At 41.9% G+C, this 22,451-nt stretch overlaps 1 protein-coding gene and 1 long non-coding RNA gene across 2 annotated transcripts; both read left to right on the top strand.

The window, feature by feature from the left end:
- Positions 1-13,334: 13,334 nt before the first annotated feature.
- LOC147625311 (uncharacterized) lies at positions 13,335-14,921 on the top strand. The gene is made up of 3 exons (XR_015269034.1): positions 13,335-13,505; positions 14,487-14,662; positions 14,885-14,921. It is a non-coding gene; the product is annotated as an uncharacterized LOC147625311 (long non-coding RNA).
- Positions 14,922-15,122: 201 nt separating this feature from the next.
- Positions 15,123-17,116, top strand: LOC147625310 (uncharacterized). The gene has a single exon (XM_086817963.1). The coding sequence runs from the start codon at positions 15,260-15,262 to the stop codon at positions 17,114-17,116; it is 1,857 nt and encodes a 618-aa protein (XP_086674089.1). The 5' UTR covers positions 15,123-15,259.
- Positions 17,117-22,451: the final 5,335 nt, after the last annotated feature.

The raw sequence follows: 22,451 nt of genomic DNA, 5'->3' as shown, positions 1-22,451 counted from the left end.
ATAAGAACTAGATTCAAAGTGAGGGCCTCACTCCAAATGAGTTCACCTATGCTTTGCAGCTTCTTATACGGGATTGGTCTCTACAATGCTAATTGCACAAAAGAGGCAAAATCTCTAAATAGGTTTTTCTTATCGATAAACACTCTAATGACTCTAATACCAAAAATAGATACATTTTTCTAATTCCAGTTTACATCATCTCAAAATATTAAAACTGCTCTATCAATCTACAAAGCGAACACAAAAGACCTTTGCCAAATATGCCAAGGAATATTGTATGATCAGAGTAAATTTGCTAAGAGAGAGAGAGAGAGAGAGAGAGAGAGAGAGATCGATCTTTTTTTCTCCCATTTTGTCCCCCCCCCTCGGCATAGCACTAGTGAACTATGAGTTTTATGACGGTGGACACAATTCTTCCCTCAGCATAGGATCTTTAAGACCCCCTTCAAGTTGCAATGTTGCATTGTTGTAAATCGTCGGGCATCTTCTGTTGCCTACAAGAATGAAGACCAATCACCGCCTTGCGGTCCTTTGTAGTTGTTCTTTGCCCTACTAGTGGCATTTTTAGTCTAAAAAATGAGACATCAACCTCTTAAGCAACAACACAGCATTGAGAGATGATGAAAATAAATATGCATCGTTAAAAACTCGCGGGAGATAGTCTTGCAACTTGAGGCTAGAATGCCTTCTTTTTTTCTTGATCATGATTCGACGACCTGAATTAACTAGTCCTTGTCGATCATAAGGATGAAGGGCCCTACATGCCCCATGGTCTGTCGATTGGATCTAGCCTCTAGGCAGTAGGTAGGGCATGGTAGCCCATGCCAAAAGACTTTTATCTTTTTTTTCATGCTTGACCATCTTAAACTCTAACAAACCAGTGTTGGTGTTGTGTGTTAGCTATAGAGTTGCTGTCCAAATGATTCATAGCAAAGATGCACACACAATGAAGTATTGAAGTGAAAGTCGGAGCTCTCCCCCTTGCATGCCTAGCACCCCAACAGTAATTTCAATTCCATCAGGCAACTAAAATCTATATCAAGCAAGTTTGCCTCATCATTATAGACTGCATCGTTTTTTACTCCTCAAGTCCCTAAAATGGATGCCTTGAAATTAATAAAACATGAAAATGATGATGTATGAAAACCTTATTACACATGAGTACCTAATGACTGGGTTCTGGTAAAATCTTCAGTTTCTTCGCCGATAGTGACAATCAGCCCGCCCTCCACAGCCAGTTGGATGGCCTTGGTGAGGTCGCAGAGTGAGATGCAGTAGTTGCTGAGAAAGGGCTAGAGACGGCTATCTCGTTCTCTTGTATGTCCTTGCAGGCAAGCAGAGCAGTGGTTACCTATGGCTATGGTAGGTGGAGGGGGGACAACATTAGCAAAGAGAGTCTGTAGAGCTGTGCTTTGTTATGCCTTGCTGAGCATTGAGTGAGCAAAAGATTTGGAGGTCTTTGATGGTTTTGAAGCTAGAGAACAAGATGCTCTTCTTGGGTGTTGAATGGCAAGCTTAGAGGTAGATAAGTGTGAGAAAGGGAGGTTAGAGGTAGATAAGCTCAGAGGTGAGAAAGGGAGGTCGGAGGATTTTGAATGCAAATAGCGCCACAAGAAGGAACATTACATCCCTACTTACAAATTTCGGCCTCTTGTTGGCGCTGTTCGAATTTTTTGGTTTTGGTGTAAAAACCATCTTCCTTTTTTGTCCACTCTTTGAAAAAGTGAATGTGGATTTATTTTCTTTAGACGATTGTTTTGAAGTGTTGGCACCGACCATTATCTTATGAAAAACATGAGTTGCCTGAATAGCATCCTCAGCCATTTTGACTTTGCATTTTTTTTAACCTCATACTGATAGTCATAGGCTAGACCATTGATAAAAATCCCACATAAGGTTGATCATATAAACTTTTGCACATAATTGTCAAATGACATGCTATTTTTAACAAGCTTGGAAATTGTCTCGAATTCATCCTCTGGTTGGATAAACTCTTTTTTGAAAGCTTCTTCAAAATTTTACCAAGTGGTAGGAATGGAATCTTCTTTGAGATCCTTCCCTCAAGTCAATGCGTTCCCTTTCAATAACCCCTGTGCCGTCTGCAGTTATTGCGCGCATTGGTAAGTGGATGAAAGGCAAAGTGTGTAGTCCACCTATTGAGCCAGGCATCTACACATTCTTGAGTTTTCTTCTTTTTCTCATTGCCATACCACCTTTGGTGCAAACGACGGAGCAACTACTTTGGTAGGAGCACAAGGCGCTACCAAAAGAGCCTTTTGTAGGGTCAAGATCTACACCTTCATTGACTCTATCTCGTCATGGCATTTGGTAATAGTTGCTTCCAGATGCTTTGTCACTTCCATAAATTCACTCTTTCCAACAGCCTCCTCTTCTTCAACAACTTAGAATTTAAGATCTTCCCTTTCTAAGTTCGAATGATCACACATCTCGTCGACATTATCTTTGATCGAGAAATCAATGTGAGCCATGGTAATAAGGTTCTCCAAAAATCACGAATCACTTAAGCCAACTTCACTTGACCACCCTTGACCAAAATGATCTAGCAAATTAGTTCACTAGAATTGACTCCACTAAGAAAAAATGCTTTAATTAGCATTTGGTGGCTAAAGAATGGTAAAAAATCATGAAAACACTATCCATAATTACTCTAAATAAAAATAACTACTAATATGAGGCACACTCACATTAATTATATGTGAATAGCTCGTGTTTATCTACGTGAAAATGTACTTCAACACTAAATAACCCTCGAAAATATTAAATTCTTGAGAAAAAAAATTATCATGATTTTTTTCTAATTTTTTCTATTTTTTAGGGCTTCAAAATTTACTAATTTTGAACTCCACCAAATCCTATCTTGTGGCAGTCCAAATCTAAATTTTTTCAAAAAAAATCAGCAATAAAATTTACCAAAATACGATTGGTATATGAAAATATCGATTTTTAGGATTTTTAAAATATTTTTTAGAAATTTTCTTAAGTTTGGTAATTATGAAAAAATTACCCCGAGAATCCCATCAATCATAAAAATTTTTAATTTCGCTCGAAAGTCCTCAAATCCAATTAAAATCTCTATTTTTTTGGGAAAAAATATATTTTCATAGGAAATCGAACAGTCACGTCACATGCCACACGACAAACCTGGATATTCCAAAAATGGAAAAATCCATTGGCTAATTTTCCACAAAATTTTAAGATTTTTTTAAAAATTTAATTGTACCCCGAATGCATGAGAATACGAACGGACACAAATTTCGAAATCCGAACAGTATACTGGAATGCGGACAACCAACGGTCGCGGAAAATGAAAAGACATGTAACTCCCGGAATGCGAATGGTCAAAAAATTTGGACCCGAAAGGTTAAAGGATTCAAGAATTTAAAAGATCGAAGCAACGTAGGGGAGGGGGGTGTAGGCTGCGCCCGGCCATGATCCCCCCCCTTCCCCCCGGGGTTGTGCGCGATTCTATGAGGGAGAGGGGGAGAAGAAAAAGCTTCTCTTTCCCCTCCACTTCTCCACCTCAACATCCTCTTCATCCCTTTCTCTCAACATCTTCCTCTCTTCCTCTGTTAAACAGTGATTAACTATTAATGATTAATGAATCCCACCCACATAAGGGGTGTTTCCACATGCAAGAGATATTTTGAAGAAAAACTCCGATGAGAAAGACAGAAAATATTCCGCACACGGGAGAGAACCCAATGCATTAACATGTTGCCCCTCACTCATTTTTAGCAAAAAATTAGTAGAATTTCGCTAACACGCCTGTGGAAAACGTGCCTATTTTACCATAAAAATGCTCTAAAAAAGTCCTAAATAATTAGGAAAAAATCCTATTTTTTATTTTAAAGATGTAGGGAATCCTTTCTACCAAAAAATACCCACAATAGCATGTGCAGTATTTTGGAAAAAAATTCTGTAAAATGCTTATTTTACCATAAAAATAGAGAAAAATAGCATTTTCACTCACGTAATTTTCTCGCATTGTTGATACGTCCACCCAAGTCAAGAAGCACCACGTTTCGACCACCATATTGATGTTCCCAATGCGTAAGACACTAAAACAATTTAAAAAATAATATTTTTAAATGTTAAAATTTACTTTAAAAAAATGCTAAAAATTTGGTATAATGAGAGAATTAAGAGGAGAAAAACATAAAAAAATTAACTAGAAACTGCTCTGATCCCATTGTTAAAACCCCATAAATCTCTCTAGCTAATCACTATGCATAAACACACATAATCCAGGCATATACTCATCCACTCGACCATCCCCGAGCCCAAGGGTGCGTACATCAAAGTAATGAAGAACCACATATCTAACGTTGGTGTCCCATACCACCAAGAGGTATGCCTTCAATCCAACAGCACATAGCTCTAGTACGAAATGGCAAGAGAGTAGTTACTATGCTCTACACAAGAGAACCTCCCTTGAGAGTGCCCCATGTCCCTATTATATAGGAGAGCTCTCAAGTGACTCTTAACTCTCCATTTCTATGTGTGACCCTTGGTTGCCTAACCCTAATCCCAACCCAAGGTTAGGTCTAACCCTTGTCCCACTAGAGCATGTTCCCATGCTCCCATGCTCACATGCCTAGGGTGGGTTAGCCTCCTAGTATATGCACATAATATGATGTGCACATAACATTGTGGAGGACCTAACCCCAAAAGAGCTAAAAGCTACACATGATGCAAATGCATCCACCTCAAAGGCTACCCCTGAAACCACAAAACCCACATGTGCGACACATGATACAAAAGCCCGAAAGAAAGTTTGATCTCATTGCATGCGCAAACATAATGAAAACTTGATGATCCAAGGAAAGTCAGAAGATGAAACAAGTTCCATTACGTCACTTAGTCAGGATGAAACAAGTTCTAATACGTCACTCAGTGCACCTCACAGTCAATCAAGAAACTAAAACCCGCACCACTATCCCAAATTGAAAATCATGATGACATGACATATGAGGAACACAAAAGGCAAGCTCAGGAGAGCATGCTAAGCATTGTTGAGTGTCAAACAAGATGACCGGTTATGATTGAACCTCATAATGTCAAACCTAAAAAGGCAACCAAAATACAAAAACTGGAGGAGTATCACTTTCCCTTTTAAGAGGAAGACGTATTGTCTACATAAATAAACTCATCAAACCAAAAAGAGTCATTAGAGGAAGATTACATTAATGATTATTGAAAAATCACGTGAGAAATTCGATGAATTCCTTATGAAATTTAAGCAGTCTCTCAAATTCTCATTTGGAGGAGTGCTCTTCTCTTGCGGGTGAAGCTAGCATAGTTATAGCCCTTGCACCTTTAAAGGCTAACAATGAGTTGTACTAAGCTCTCAAGAGCTATATAGAACAGGACTGTAAGGATTCGCAACAAGTTTCCAAACAAACCTTAGTTAAAGTGGTTAGTGGATCTTAGTTAAAGTGGTCAATGGACCCAAAGTGCCGTTGTACACATTGGGAACACTTGAAAAAGCCAAGAGCCAAGATGAGGATGAAAGTGAATGGGAATATGAAACCGAAACACGAGTTGAAGTTGAAACAAACACACACTGGAACGTCCATGGTTCCGCTTGAGGATTCTACCATGGTATGGTTAGATTTCCGTGTGGAAAATAAAGTTGAAACAAACACACACTGGAACGTCCATGGTTCCGCTTGAGGATTCTACCATGGTATGGTTAGATTTCCGTGTGAAAAATAAAGTTAAGCACATACGCACATTAATTAGCCCTCGAGCAAGCCATAACCTTGTGAGTGACAATAGACACTTGGGTATCATTGGGCCAACTTGCAATCATCCCTAAAGGAAATTCTCTTGCAAAAGGTGCTAATGGAGAAACCATTGAAGTTATAGGTTGCTTTAGCTATGCTACTCAAACAATTGGTCAAATTATGGAATTTGAATTCCATGCAACCCCATATTCCCTTGAATATGATGACATCCTTGGTGGAACTTGGGTACGTGACTCGTGGTATTCAATTGTTGACGAATCCATGAAAACATTTACCTTGAACACTCCTGCAAGCATTGTGAAATTGCTCCTACTACAGGAGGAAGAGACCTTGGAGGAACTGAAACTCCAAACATATCTTACTCCAAATATCCCAAGAGTTATGGTTGGATTTGAACTTTACAATAAAATCAACACAATCTAAGCATAGCTTTGTCCACAAAGAGAACACAATCTCATGACTCTCGAGTTATGGGATTTGTTAAGTCAACTGACACTCAAGGCTCATTCTGAAATAATTCCATTTATAAAAGACATGAACATGCCATGTTTGGGGTACTTTGAATAAACAATATATATAGAATCCAACCCCCTTGCAAGTTTTTTGTGGTTGAGTATGTGTTGGAAGTAGATTTGATCTTGGGGCATAAATGGACTATTGCTACCCAAGCACCAATGTGCTTTGCTAGCAATAGGGTCATCATGATGGTCAACGACACAAAGTTGATGATACCATACTACAAAGAAGCGGCTCCAACACTGAAGGATCTAAATAATGTTGAGCACAAAAAGCTACAAGGCTCTTCCTCGTCGAAAGCCTATCTAGTCAAAAACCTACCATTTGCATTAATGACCAACTCCGATAAAGCATCTACCCCTTCATCTCCATCCTCACCAACAAATTTCAATGCTAAAACCTCATAGTCCAATAGCTATTCCTGAAGAAGTCCCCCAAGCACAACCATCTATTTCTAAAAAGGAACTCAAAGGAAATCGACCTCAACAACTTCTCATCGATGACCAACCTCACCAAGGGAGAAAGCTGCATGCTCAAAAGCCTCAACATCAACAACCACCTTTCTACAAGAGACTTAGGCCTCATCGTTAACAACGCCCATAAGTCTCAAACCCGCAGCCTCAGTGCCAACTAATGTGAAGGAGAATAATAAATCTTCCACTTCATCCACAAAAAGAAAACTACACCATAGTAGCCAAAATCAAGGTATCTTAATGGTATCAAAATGTGGGTGGAAAAGCAGCTACTTGTAGCTCAAGACTACTACAAAAGTGCCAATCCAGTTTGGGTAGCTCAAGGCTACTACGAAGGTGCTAATCCAATTTGGGTGCCTTGACAATCAAAGCCTCTTCCTCAATGCAAAACTCAAAGGCCAAAGAAGAATAGAAGTACTCTGCAAGGCGTCTACAAAGCCTATGCGAGTTCCTCAAAGAACTTCAGCCACTCAACAAGTGTGGGTACCAAAAAGGTTACTGCAAGCTCAAGTGTACTAACAAGGTAACACTAGAGCTTGGATTCCCAAGTGCATCAAGAAGTCACCTAAGCTTACACAAAGAAAAAAACCTCAGCACCAAAAGCATCAGTCATCACCAATTCATAATGTTTATCAAAGATAAGTGTCTGTGCATGTGCTTTAAGAACAAGGATATTATGATGGAAATCCCATCATATGGTTGCTAAGATTAAACAAAGTAAAGAAATCCTTACCCCCATTGACTTCAATTCCAAGAAATTCACCTAAAGTTAGACATGAATGGAGGCCCAAGCAAGCCACTCAACCCCTCTCATGCATACAACACATTCAGAAGAGCTTGTGTGTTCAGTCCCAACACCAATGGAAACCAACCAGAAGCTGTACCTATTGCCTTGATAACACTTGAGCCACAAATTCAAGAATTAATCCCCACGTCTACAACAGAAGAGACTTATGAGCGCATCAAGAACAAACTCACAATGCTCTTTTCATCCCTCTAGATGAGAAGAATGAGTGCAGAAGCTACACAAAAGACATAAGAACATATTCTTTCAAAAAGAAGAGTAACCACAAGAACCTATTGCTTGCAAGGTGGTAACACAAAAAAAAAAAGAGAAAAAAAAGGAAAAAGACAAAAACACAAGGGAGTCACACAAATGGCCTACCTAAAAATGGTAAAATATCACAAGAAACTCCTAATGATCTTCAATAGCCAATACATTTTTGTTAAGCTTATAGCTTACTATTCTTTTGGCTAAGTCAATGTAGTAGTTGCTCCATGAGTACATATCCATACTCATGCACTGGAGGATATTGACACCAAAGCCTCATCATCGATAACTTTCTAAGTACATCTCTAAAAATGCAATCACTAAGTAAAAATCCACATCCCGGTTAGGAATCCCCACTAATCACTAACCTTGTCATTTAATAACTAGCCTTTCTCATTCCTTCCAGAGGAACAAGGACCATTGAATGCCACTCAACATCAAAAGCCATCAACAAAGCTTGTCAATTCTCCCATACAAAGGTCTTCACACGATCACGAGGATGCAATCGGCATCAAGAAGGGGGGAATGTTAACCCATTTCTAGGGTTAACAAGAGCTACTACCATTATCTTACATCAAGGAGTCAAGGTAGACACACCAAAAGGTCATACATTCAAGATATGAAGCAACGGTATCCAAATCTACAACTTGGACGGGCGCCCATAAAATTATCCGACAACAGAATACTTATGGAGATTTCCGGAGGATTTCCACTTCAAGATCATGTGGTAGCAAGCTAGGATGAAGTCCCAAGTGATGTACTTCATGGATATATTATGAGAGTAGTCATTGTAATAGCATTAGGTCTCTTATGAGCTTAAAGTGCTCGATTGGCCACTATTTAAGTGAGTGTGAACACTTATGGCCATGTATATAAGTGAAAATCTCTCATAATATAAAGGACTCTTCCATTATGCAATTGAGTGTGGCTCTTGATAATTCTCTTACTAATCTATCTCTAATGCATGTTAGTGAGTGTGTGTGAGTGACGTGAGGTGAGAGGAGAAACGAGTACACGTAGTGCAACGCAATGATGTGACAATGCATGTGAGAGACTATGCCGAAATCGCTACTCAAGGAGTGGTGGAGCTTGGAGACCTCAAAGGTTACAAGCTCAGCCATCGGAAAGATCCCACGATAGTTGCGATTCGCCAGGTAATTTTCTTGTTGGATGTGTTTTGAGGAGGGTTTGGGTGAGCCATAACAACAATTTACCATTTTAGTAAATTACAAGGGCAATTATGCAAATAAGTGTTTCTATTAGTTCTCTTTTCCACTAATAGATGCATAATTGCCTTGTAATTTACCATTTTTCTTATCCTTCTTCACAAAAATCATTTGCATAATTCCCTTCTTTCCCACAATAGAAGCATTCAAATCCTTGGCCTTTTTGCCAACGATTTCATCATCCTTTAATCATCTAGGGTTGCCCCTACCTCTAGAGCTATATGAGCCTTTGCCTTTACTAAAACTTGTTTGCTTATTGTTGTTGTTGGTGGTGACTTTTACATTAGCCACCACTTCTGGCCTGCTCCTCTTCCTCATCGAGGATCTCCCCTGCTTCCTTTGTGGAGAGTGCTCTACCCACTCACAATGGTAGGGAGCCAAAATAAGAATTAAAAGGAGGTGTTTACCTGCACTTACTAGTTTGTTGGGAAGACGAGGACATCAACCCTGTGTCCTTTGATCCTTGCTTGTCGGAATATTAGTAGAGAGCTGGATGGGGGCATCTTCTAAAGCCAGTTGCTTCATGCTAGTGATGGTGTTGCCTTGTTGCCACTGTCGGATTTGGTGTACTAGGTGGTTGCTTACGATTGTGCCGGCTTCGAGGTTAGTGTATTGACGGCTTGGTCTTCTTACCGGGGAGCTTCTTGTAACTTTGCCGAGTTGTGGGCGGTGCTTTGAATGTTCCAACATGGGATGGTGCTTAACCATGTGCCTTATGTGCCTAATGACATGATTAGGATGTTGATTACTTGGCTTGAAGTGTCGGGCTATTGTTGGGGTGCTAACGGTGTTGTATTTGTAGGGTGGTCTGAAGCTTTGATGCTGGTGAAGAGGTTAGGATCGATGAGTCTTGTGGGGTATGCCTGTGGCCATTTTATTAGTGAAGCTGGGCGCGGTGTGGTTTTGCAGCCGAGGCTTCTTATTGTGGTAGAGCGGGGAGACCTTGCTTGCTCTGTCTCCAACTCACTCTCTTATACACACATACACACACACTCCTCCTTTTACACACAATCTCTCTTGCTCTCTTGACGTGCAAGCTCTCTTCGCTCAAGCTCTTAAGCTCTCTCGCTCATACACCCGCTGATCTCTCCCTATAATAACAGACCTCTGTAGCTCTCAACCTCAGACTTCTCAAATGCCACATCAACTTGCTTAGACAAAGCTTGTAGTAGATGATGGTGAAATCCCCATGTCAAAGATGAACACACCTATTGCCTTTGTGGTGAGCTTCTCAAAAATTAAGTTGGCACCAAAAAACTAAGTTTGGCACCCTTGCTACTGCCACAACATTACAACCATGAAACTATCACCATCAGAGTTGTGATCTGGCTCATGTCAATAAAAATCCATTGTTATTATTCACAAGAAGGAAGCATTATGTTGTAGGTGTATAGAAACAACAATCATGATATTGTAGGTGTATACACCTTTTTCATGGGGTACCTATTAGCCACTTTTTTATTGATTAATTAATGCCCGCTATCGTAGGCATTAATTAATTAAGGATTTTTAAAGGTTTCTAACCTTATTAATAAGATTACCAATCTTATTATCAAGCCAATGCAGACAACAAGCGAGAGAGAGTTGAACCACCCTGATGGTGGAGAGCGGCGTAGACAACGAGAGAGAGAGAGAGAGAGAGGGAGAGGGAGAGAGAGAGAGAGAGAGAGAGAGATCACGCAGCCTGACATGAGCTTATCTCTGACAGCAAAACGAGAGAGAGAGAGAGAGAGAGAGAGAGAGAGAGAGAGAGAGAGAGAGAGATAGGGTGAGAGAGAGAGAGAGAGAGAGAGAGAGAGAGAGAGGGGTTGCTTTTTTTACTTTCACCACATCATCATCGCGCTAAAATCCCCCTGCCAACTTTCACATCATCATCATCACTAACATCCCCCAAATCTTTTTTTCAAAAAAGGGGCAGATATATTGATGATAAAGAGAGAATCCAAGGTTACAAAAAGGGGGGCCACGTGTCTGTTGTACCGTCAGACACCACTAGTCACGTTTCTGCATGTGCTTACGCGTGTCAAACTCAGATGACGATTGAGAGTAAAACAAGGGGACTCAGAAGTTAATACCAAGGGACACAAGCTGCTGCATGACATCAAACCAGATTAATCTGCATGCAAACAGACCTGACTCGAGCCCGCGTGGAAGGTGCACAAAAAGAGAACACCTAAAGAGTATACCAATCACGGAGGAAGAAGGTATCCAGCCAAGGGAAGAGTTCACCCTCTCCGAGTCGCCACCAAAATGGTGGATTGAAAGGATGAGTCCCGCTTCAAGTCTCCCGATGATCAGCATCTGCAGACGGATGACGTGAAGGAGCTCCTACACCTGCAGAACACCTTCAGATTGGCATCTGAGGCAGATACCAAAGGGGTAGCACTTGCTAGCTGTGAAGCCAACAAGCAAACTGGCAGCCATGGATCAAGGCTCCGCAGAATCGCCTAAGAAAACTCGAAGGAGGAGAGATCACATGCAGCGTGTGATTTGACAACATCCCCCAAATCTTGTGTCTAAAAGGTCCAAAACCTTAAGTCCAAAACACATTAAAACCTTAAGTCCAAAACACATTAAAACTTTAATTAATCCAAAGGTATATTCCATAGAAATTAATCCAAAAAACGATGTTGCTGCCCTGAAAATGATATTCAGAAAATAGAGCTCCACAATGTCCGTCACTAACTTTATGGTAGGGGCAACCTGCGCTGGCGGCTGAGGCGATGGCTCGGGGGGCGCAGGGTAGAAAGGGAAGTGGCGGGGGCTGCATCAATGGGAGGAGGAGATGAGGTGTTGAGAAGCTCGCAGGCGAAGGCAGGGGAAGTGGCGGGGGCTGCGCCAATGGGGTTGAGAAGCTCGCAAGCGGAGGAGAGGGAAGTGGCGGGGGCTGCGCCAATGGGTTTGAGAAGCTCGCAAGCGGAGGAGAGGGAAGTGGCAGGGGATGCGTCCATGGGAGGAGGAGGTGGGGCGTTGAGAAGCTTGCAGGCGAAGGACAGGCACGTACGGCCTGCATGGCCGACGGCCCGCAACGATAGGATTTGACGCCCATCTTCCTTTTCGAGAGCCGTCTACCCGAGAGCCGTCTACCCGTCGTATGAAGGCCAACTTGAGACGAAACCTGTCAAAGGACGAGCTAGGCAAAAAATTTCCCTTCCATAACGATGTACAAAAAATTTATACACTTGTCAAAAGAAGGGCAACTTTTTGAAATGCCCTTCAAAAATAAAATTTAAAATTATATGTCCAGCCTGCCCTGCATGCTAAATTAATGTCATTGAATTTTGGTGAAGGGGTAGTTGGAACTTGAAAGTTGTCAAAACTTGTCATTGGGCCGCAGGAGATGTGTGTGTGTGTGTGTAAAAGGCCTTCGGTTAGTTAATTAAAGGAATGTGAAACAAAAGGAATAAAAGAAATACAATTGTAGTGAAGCCTTACAAAGCAAAGGACACAATGGATGAGAACGTTGGAAGTATGTTTGCGTCGATGATCGATGTTAGCGAACGCCGTCTCTCTCTCTCTCTCCCTCTGGTATTTGCCTTGCGTGCGCCGTGCAGCGAGTGCCAGCGAGTTTGGCCCTCTTTCCCTGCAAGCTACTACCTTGCTCTTGAGCTAATGCCAATCTTTACCCTTGGCCAGCTCCATTTCCGGGCTCTCAAGAATCATGTGCCAGGCGGACCTGTTTTCGTTCGAGCATTTGCAGACCGCTGAGCAAACCAGCTCCTTCTTGGCAGCGACCCTCGGCCCAGGAGTCAGGACTCGGTGGCCTCTGGCCCTATTTATGAAGCCCCCCCTGCCTCAGTTCTCAACTTCTCACTCCACTCCAGCGGCCAGCCTCCTCCTGCGGCGGCCGGCCTCCTCCTGCGCCCAGTGCCCAGTGCCTTCCTGCTTCTAGTTCGAACTTCGCCCTCCTTCCTGGCCTCTGCTCCCTGCTCGAGCCTCTGCAGTGTGCACCTTGCCTGCTGCTGTCCAGCTCACTCCACTCCAGCGGCCAGCCTCCTCCTGCGCCCAGTGCCCAGTGCCTTCCTGCTTCTAGTTCGAACTTCACCCTCCTTCCTGGCCTCTGCTCCCTGCTCGAGCCTCTGCAGTGTGCACCTTGCCTGCTGCTGTCCAGCTCAATTCAGCCCTTGGCCACCTTGCTTCCTGCCCACCTCTCCCTCAGTTCGGCACTTATTTCAGCCCTTTTCTCTGGCTCCTGGGGGTGCTTCCCTCCCAGAGGTGTCCAGAATTTGTCTGCAGTATTCAGCCATCGTTTCCAGTTGATTCAGTCGATGTTGTCACCTTCAAGTGCTTCAGGAAAGTTTTGAAGGTATGCTCAAAGACCCCTTCTTAGGTTATATTCATTAGAAGTTAGCAACAGCATATTGCGTTTGTTGTTTGAATTTCATGATATTAATCTACTTGTGCAGCCAAAATTCAAATGCTCATGTGTTAGTACGAGACTATGCTGCAGCCTGCCGGTGACCTTGCCCAGGTGAGTTAACTGCTATCTTCAGTTATCTTATATGCATAATGCATGGTTGTCTTTTACTCTTTGTTACTACCCCAGTAAGCACAGCGCTGGGAAACTTGACCATGGGCTACATCACAGCGCTGGGAAACTTGACCATGGTGAGATTAGGAAAGGGGAAAGGGAAACAGAAACGATGCCTTTAGAGAAACAGAGTTTCTGCAGTTTCAGCCAGGAAATTGCCATTTCATATTACTATGGTGTAGGGTTCTTGGGCTGTAGCCGTGAACACAACAACTGGACGCTTCAATGCAGCCAAGTTGCCATCTTTTTGGATGCATGCTTAGCTGTTAGCTGCACTGTGTGGTAGCAGCGGGAACTGCACTGACTGGTGGACGATTTATGCAGAGCTGAGGTTCTTGTTGTTCATGGGTTTGGGCAGCACTTTTCTTTTTAGTCCAAATTAAGGTTTAGGTGTATGCCTAATGGGCTGATCATATTGCTTGGTTGAGTGTGGTTGATCTGTCTGTCTTCCGCTTCCGCTCAGAAGGTATGGCCTGGTAGCAAGCTGTATGCTGTAGAGCGCTAGCCTTTATGCTGTCTTGAGGCGGGGCCTGCTGTCTAGTGGAAGCATCCTTTGTCTTTCTAGTTTTGAGGGCTGCTTAGTAGTGCCAATTGTTTTGCATCATGGGCGACCATGGGGGTTGTTTTCTGCACTGTTCAAGATTCTGGAATCTGGGGCTAAACTGCCTTGCCACTGCTTATGTGCTGAGTGTGATGTACTTGGATGGTGTCAGGCTTGGAGATGTACAAGGTACTATTAGTGGGCTTTTCACAGCAGCTTTCTTTCTCTTCATTTCTCATGCACGCCCAATGAACACTTTATCTGCTAAACGGCCACATGCAAACAGCCTTCTTTCTCTCTCTCTCTCTCTCGCCTGAGTCGCCTGCATGGTAGAAACTTGAAAGTCGCCCTCTCTCAAACTTGGGTTTCATGCTTTGCAGGACACAATCAAGCTTCATCCACGGCATCATCTGGAGTAATCTAACTTCTAGTTCTAAGTCTTTCAAATAGTGAACACAATCTATATGGACCAAAGACATCATCCAAGGAATTCAAGAGTCATCAAGTCTTGAGACGACATTGATTACAACCACCACATTATCTCCAAGATCTAAAGGTTGGTCTTCTTTTCACGCATTATCTTTACTTGTGAATTCTATGACTACTTGCACAAGACATGAAATCGTTGGCATACTAAGCATGAAGCTTAATAATGTATTTATTCAAAGAACACTGCCTACATTATAGACTAAGGATAGAAAAAGATATGAGATTTATAGCAGTATCTTGAAAACTTCACAGCATTTCAAATCACATTATTATTTATTGTTATGTACAGAATATGGCGCCACTTGGTCGACCTGAAAAAAGCAAAAAATAGAAAACCCTTGAGCAATCTCTTGGGCTTCATGGTCTAGTTACTAATGTAACAAGTGATCAACGTAATGCTGCCACTTCTAGTCAAGTTGTGGCTGCACAAGAAGCCACAAAAGAGAAAAAAAAGTATGAGCGGATTTTCTTGGAAAGTTGGAAAATTCCGCATACATGGGTTTTCCCTATTGATGGGCCTGATGGAAAAGAGAGGCTCAAATGCAGGTGGTGTACCTATGCACACAAAAGGAATCCTTATGCTCAACCTCAAGGTGCTACAACTAAACAAAGGAGTGCCTTAGATGAGCATAGTCTCTCTAAAGAGCATATACAGGCAAAGGCTATGTGGGAAGAACATGAGAGACGCTCAACACTTCCCATTGAGAAGCATATTGCGATTATGACAGATGATGAGAAGGATAGGATTGTCACGGTCATGCAAAGCATGTGGTATGTACTCAAAAGAAATTTACCTCTTGAAGAGTTTCCACACCAATGCAACTTTCAAAGATTTTTGCGCACACCTAATATGCCAATTACTAGTGAGTACTCTGCGTACACTAGTAAAGATGCAGGAAAGGAATTTGCCAAGGCAATCAAACATGTATATTGGAATAGATTAAAGAAGGACATTGTTGAGAGTCCTTTTTACTCTATTCAAATCGATGAGAGTACTGATATTAGTACAAAACAATACATGATTGTTTACATCACGTACATGCAAAATTGTGGAAATGGCCCAATATGTACATGCTTTGTGGAACTCTTGCCAATCGAAAATGGTGATGCAGAGGCCTTAAGTAAAACTTTGCTTGACTTTTTGGCCAAAATGGAGTTGCCTTTGCACAAGATGATTGGTATTGCTACCGATGGTGCAAGTGTCATGACAGGCTCAGCAAATGGTGTGGTTGCAAGGTTGAAGCAAAATATTCCACATCTTTTAAGCTTTCATTGTGTTGCTCATAGGGAGTCACTTGCAGCTGGAGATGCATTTAAAGTGTTCAAAGAGTTCAAGTTTGTGGATAAGATTGCAAAAAAGCTCTTTGAGTGGGTTTGTAGATCGGCAAAGAGACATGCAGCTCTTGCAGAAGTTGTAAAGGCATTCAATCTTGGTAGACATGGAAAATTGAAATTGTTAAAGATGCACGATGTAAGGTGGTTGTCTCGAGGTCAAGTCATGGTTAGAGTGGTGCGTCTGATGCCAGCTTTGTTGACAGCATTGAAGCATGAAGATAGTGAGTTATATGCATCATTGACAAACTATAAGGTGCAATTTCTTTTGAATTTCTTTGCCGATGTGCTTGGAGAATTAAATGTGCTCAATTGCAAGCTCCAAGAGGAGCATCCAGATATTTCTGCTATTGGAAGTCATCTAAAGTCTGTTGTAGAGACACTTCAAATGTCTTTCTTGGGTCGAGTATTTGGCTTTGATACAAAACACACACATGCTTTTTTGACCATGCCTCATGGACAAAATGGGGTGGTGAGTTTTACAGATAGTGCTGGCAAAATACACTCACATGTCTTACACTTGGGGCCTATGTGTGAAGGAGATATTGTGAATGCATATGAAACTCTACATATAGTGATTGAGAATTTAGTAATGATGGCTACTACTTATGTTAGAAGTTTAGTGGATGCTTTATGGAATCGTTTTAAGGTTGATTTTGAGTTGTTTGAAACTGTGAAGTATTTTACTCCAAGAGACTATAATGAAGATTTAGAAAAGCTTGATGATGCCTCACGACTATGGTTGGAAACTCTTTGCAAGCACTTTGGAAAGGAATCTGGCTCTTTCATGAATGAGGTTGAATGCAAAGGAGAGCGTAGATCTTTTGTCTCACGGATGCGAAATTGTTTTAAGCAAAAGAATATGCATACTGCTTGGCAAGATTGTTGTAATCATGAAGAATGGGAATTCTCTTTTCCATGGACTATGAAGCTTTGGAGAGCCTTGCTTTTGTTACCTCTTTCATCTGTAGCATGTGAGAGAGGTTTCTCAAAGATGAATAAAATCAAGGACAAGTTTCGGAATAGGTTATCCCTTGATATGTTGGGATTGGTGATGTTTGTGGGATTGAATACTCCCAAGGTAGACAACCCTGAAGACATGCTTTGGGATGAATGTTTTGACGCTTGGAAAGCTATGAAGAGTAGAAGATCAAGATCCATGGAGACCACTTCTATGCGAGAAGCTTGAATTTGAAGTTTCCTTCTTATGCATTTTGGATTTTTAGGTTCCAGGGCACTTTTTACCCTCTTTAAGAGGGGTTTTTTCCCCTGGGTTTTTATTTGCTTTCTATTATATTGGCCTTGTATACATTATTCAATTTGCATATTCAAGGGCTTAATGTGAAGATTTTGTTGAAGATTTTTAGATTAAGGTGAGATTAAGTGATTTAAATATTGTATGAAGTAAAGATCTTGTCTAATTCATTTAAAGTTATCATGAAAATCTCTCTTATGATGTAAGTTGTTTATATGAATTCAAATAAATTTACTTTGGATAAATGTAGTGATAAAAGTTACCATGAGATGATGATTGTACGATCTTTTGTGTTAGTACCATAAATTTATAACTTTTTCTTATATAGATAAATATGGATATGCTTTTAAATGTCAATAAGTATTATGCAATTGATAACTGATAACGATCTTAAAATAAAATCTTGTAAACACAATACAAAATGCTTTGTATCTATTTGTACATGACTCAAGCATCACGATGATCTTTCGATAGGAAAATTTTTTATTCATCTGTCATTAGACGGGCATTGTAGAAATTTGTTCTTCTTGAAAGAAGGGCAAAATTTTTAGGTGTCTGTCATATGAAAGATTTGGGTGCCCTTCAAATCCTATCGTTGCCGAGGGGAACGATTACGCTTTTAATAATAATAATAATTATTATTATATGGAAAAAATTAGAATGCTTGGGTAGCCTTATCTGCTTGTACATGAAGTGATCCAGCTGTAAACTTACTTGCAAAGGGTGCTAGAGCCACGTCCGTTACTGATAAACCGCACGCTTATGTTCTCAATCGATGAAGATCTTGAAGCACTTCGCAAAAAGGATAATTACAAATTGGTTAGCACATCTGAATTTGAGTTAAACGTTATTGTTCAAGTCATACGAATTTTGTGCTTGTTTGTGCAAGTGAAAAAAATGGTGAAGAGTTGGCAGAGTCCTCCCTAAAATTTTATAAACGTAAAGGAACATATCCTTCCCTCGTTTCCCAAATAACACTCTCGGTATTGAAAGTGGACCAAAGATACACTTTCAGTGTTGAAAGTGGCCATTAATTTGTTCATATCTAAGAGAAAAATAAGAATACTTTTATTCAATACTAAAGTCGATGATGTGACGAGTCTTGTGTGATATTGTTTCACGATCACTGATTAATGTAGAAGTATAACTACTGTCGGTGCGACCTTGTTGGCAGCACAAGATTGAAATCTTCCTCTTGTATGTTTTTATTTACTTAATAGAAGTCTTTTCTTTGAACCAGAAAAAAAACATAAGTGGCAAGAAGGGTCCTTTGTAACCTGGAAATGGGATCCAACAAGTGAGGAAGGGAATGGCTGAGTCAATGAAGGCAATGGTGTCCAGCCAGCCACACAATTAGGTAATGTGCTGCTGAGAGAAGAAGAGCTAGGATACAAGGATTTGAGCCAAGCCAATATGTGAGGCTAATCAGACGCCATGATGACCATCTGCTGGTAGGACACAGAGAGTGCCAATAAGGTGTTGCCCACCTCCATCATTTTGGCATATATATATACCCCAAGTGAAAAACTGAGCTGTGGGGTCTTGCAACACCTCTGTTTCGGGTTTAGGCCAAGAGACAGTTCTCCTAAATGCATAAGTGCAGAAGACCATTGGAGTATATGTTAGAAGGGAAAAGGATCATAAGAATGGTCTCTAACAAGTTAGGGAGTGAATGGTTGTGCCAGTGGAGGCAATGGTGTCCAGCCAGCCACACGATTGGGCTTTTTGCTAAAACAAGAAGAGGTTGAGCCAGGCATGCATCCCTCTATCAGGTTGATGGCCTTATTTAGGATTTTGTACTAGAAAGATAATGAGGCGAGGCTCGAATGGTGGATCTCTTGCCTCCTCCTCAGAAAGGTGATCCAGCGTTAAACTTGAAGACATAATTTCATTGTAAAGCACGGCCATCACCACCAATGATACATTTGAAGCATCTACAGTAGGCACTCCCATGTTGCTTTATTTGTTGTGTCAATTCAGCATGAAGGTTAATTGAGCACAAAAACAAAAGCTTAATCTTGTAATTTTGGACCATTAAGCGTGGATACGAGGGTTTTGATATAGACTTTTCACATAAATCTTCCAAACTGGATGGGTACTTGTATTGCTCCTTGTAAAGTGAGAGGAATTTCTGCTTGCGAGCTAGAGAGGGACGCAAACGGCAGGCGAAGAAGTCTGGAGAAGGGAAGCAATTTTAGCAATTCTTTTTTAAACGTTCCTTTTTATTTTATTTAGTTGCCACGTGGCCTTCTATCTTTGCTTGCTTTTATGCAGGCTACCCAAGGTAAAGAAGGATTTTTTTGATAAATTAAAAAAATAAAATAAATATTTTTTTTAAAAAATAAAGTGGAGAAAATAAAAGCAAGAGGAGGGACGCTTTTTCTTTTATTTCAATAAAATGAAAAAACCAAAAGGAAAAAAAAAAGGGGGGGGGGTTGATTTTAAAAGGGGAGGGCGTTAATTGAACAGAGATGGGGGCACGTGGGCGAAGGGGGTGTGTACACATGCATACATGTGAGGGTGTGAAAAGGCTGGCATATATACGTGTACACAAGTAGTGTGTGCGCGTGTGCAAGAGCGGGTGCATATGAGGGTGTGTAAGAAAATGTGTGCACATGTGTTGGGTGAAAATGTGTGTACCCACGTGTGTGCAAAGGTGTGTGTGCAAACGCATTAAGTTGGGTTTGATGCCATGTGCACGTACCAATGCATATGCACTTGCGGGTACATGGTGCACGTCACATAAATATACATGCACGATGTACAAATGGGAATGTGAGTATATATGCATATGCACTTGCAGGTGTACTTGTGTGAATGTGTAAATGGGTGCACGTCACGTAAATATGCATGCACGATGTGCAAATGGGAATGTGAGTATGCATGCAAAGGTGAGCGCACACGTGTGCATGAGTGGCATGTGTGTGTGTGCACGCTCAAGTGAGTGCGTATAGGAGTGTGGTGTTGCACATAGGCAGGAAAAGGTGTACGTGGGGTGAAAATGTGTGCGCCCACATGTGTGCATGAGTAGGTGCGAATGTGGAGTGTGTGTGCATGAGGGTGCAAGTGTGCATGCACATGTGAGTGCATAATGCACATATGTGTGAATATGTAAATGGGTGCACGCACGCGCAAATGTGCATGAACAATGTGCAAATGGGAATGTGAATGCGTGTGCAAAGGTGGGTGTACCCACATGCGTGAGCAAGGTGTGTGTGTGTGTGTGCGCGCGCGCGCACGCTCACATACATGCAGTTCAAATGGAAAGGTTGCATGTGCGAATAGCTGGGTGTGCACATGAAAAAGTGCAAATGTGCATGTGCACAAGTACGAAGTGTGCACATGGGAATGTGAGTGCGCATGCAAAGGTGGGTACACGATGTGCATACGTCGGGGGCATGTGCATGCACGTATGTATATAAATATGAGAGCACATGTGCATGTGCAAGTGTGTGAATGCATGAGAAGTGCAGGTGTGTGCATACGCGGGTTCAAGAAGTGCAAATGTGTGTGTGGGGTGCACGTATATGTGCATGGGTGAATGTATGTGCACGGGTGTGTAGGTAGGTATAATTATGTGTGTGTGCACAAGGTGGGGTGTGTATGTGTGTGCATGTAGGTGGGTGTAATTATGTGTGCATGTGTGTGTTTTTAGTGGTTTCTTGACGATTCTTGATATGTTTTTACTGTGCATGCACTCCATGGGTGTTGCAAAATTGTGGGGATCCCTCTAGGTTTGGCGAGGCTAAGTGGAACAACTTGGAAACTTGGTGGCTCATTAGAAATCAAAACCGTCGAGGATACAACCACTACACACAAGCTTGGTGGCATGTCTAAGGTTTCTTCTGCTGCCTACTTCATTTGTGGGTCTTGCATGCATGGAAGGGATGCTGCCACTGCTCTCCATTCTTGCTTTGACTTTGGGGCTAGCATAAGAGGCAAGGCCTTGGGGCCCCATATCAAGGGTGGGATTGCGGGGGTCTAGGGCATGGGTTTGTTTGATTGGTCTAGGGCATGGGTTTGTTTGATTTTGGCACCCAGATGTAGGGGTTTCCTTTGTAGAATACTTTTGGGGTGGTATTGGGTGTTGAGGCCATCACTTGGATATTTTTGGCTTTAGGAGTTGTCAACAAGGTTCTTGGGACCCAAACGGACGGGTTCCCTTTATAGAAGCCATATGTAGGGGTTTCCTTTGTAGAATACTTTTGGGGTGGTATTGGGTTTTGAGGCCATCACTTGGATCTTTTTAGCTTTAGGGGTTGTGCAAACAAAAAGGTTCTTGGGACCCAAATGGACGGGTTTCCTTTGTAGAAGCCTTGGGCTTCTAGCAACTTGATGGCGATCCAACAGGGCTCAGGGTTTGGGTATAACTTTGTTGCATGGAGCTATTGCTCAATAGATCTCCACTCATAGTGTGGCTGCAAAAGTCTTTGCTTAGGCATCAAATCTGCCTTGGCTAGCCTAGTGACCTCTCCTAGAGTATATTATGGTTGACATTTGGGGAGTAATCTTCGTCTTTGTCGATGAGGTTTTAGTTAGCCTGTACCCACTCCTTCCCTAGATCCTATTGTGGTTGATGTTTGGGGGGTAATCTTTGTCTTTCTCATCGAGGTTTTGGTTCTCCCATCGAGTTGAAGGGTGAGGTGAGAGTGTTATATATTGTTAGAGATTACCCGAGGTGGTTTGGCATGTTAAGTAGAGCCTGTAAGTGGAGGATGAGGCTTGGGATGTGATAAGTTTGCGGTATCCTCAGCCACCGAGGATACGATAACCATTCCATAGGGGAGCTCGAGTATTACAGTCCTTCTTCGCCAGCTGTTGATGATGCAATCTGTTGGTTGTGATCCATCCCCTTTCGAGATGATGCTCTCTCTCATGGTACTTGTGGGGATCACATAAAACTTGCACGATGCACGTTTAGATCCAATAAGAAACTCCACTTTAAAACAACTCGACAGTCATGGATTGGGAATTGTTTACCATGGTAATGTTGTTTCAAAAGGCATGATAGGAAGGTGGCCTAATGAGGTCTATCTCTTCCAAGATAGAGCATTATGGCTAGCCCCATGTCCATCAAGGTAGGTGGCCTAATAAGGTCCATCTCTTCCAAGACAAAACATTATGGCTAGCCCCGTGTCCATCAAGGTAGGTGGCCTAATGAGGTCCATCTCTTCCAAGACAAAACATTATGGCTAGCCTCGTGTCCACCAAGGCTGGCGTGACATTGCTAGATGGTCTTCTTGGAGGGAAGTTTGGAAGAATCGAGGAA

Source organism: Cibotium barometz, chromosome 24 (genome assembly GCF_041138505.1).
Source record: "Cibotium barometz isolate CiBa-2024 chromosome 24, ASM4113850v1, whole genome shotgun sequence".
NCBI classification, from domain to species: Eukaryota; Viridiplantae; Streptophyta; class Polypodiopsida; order Cyatheales; family Cibotiaceae; genus Cibotium; species Cibotium barometz.
This window is presented reverse-complemented; position numbering and strand designations above follow the sequence as displayed.

What these genes read in the sequence shown, in the direction of transcription:
- LOC147625310 (XM_086817963.1), top strand. Translation starts at nt 15,260, where the DNA reads ATGTGGGAAGAACATGAGAGACGCTCAACACTTCCCATTGAGAAGCAT.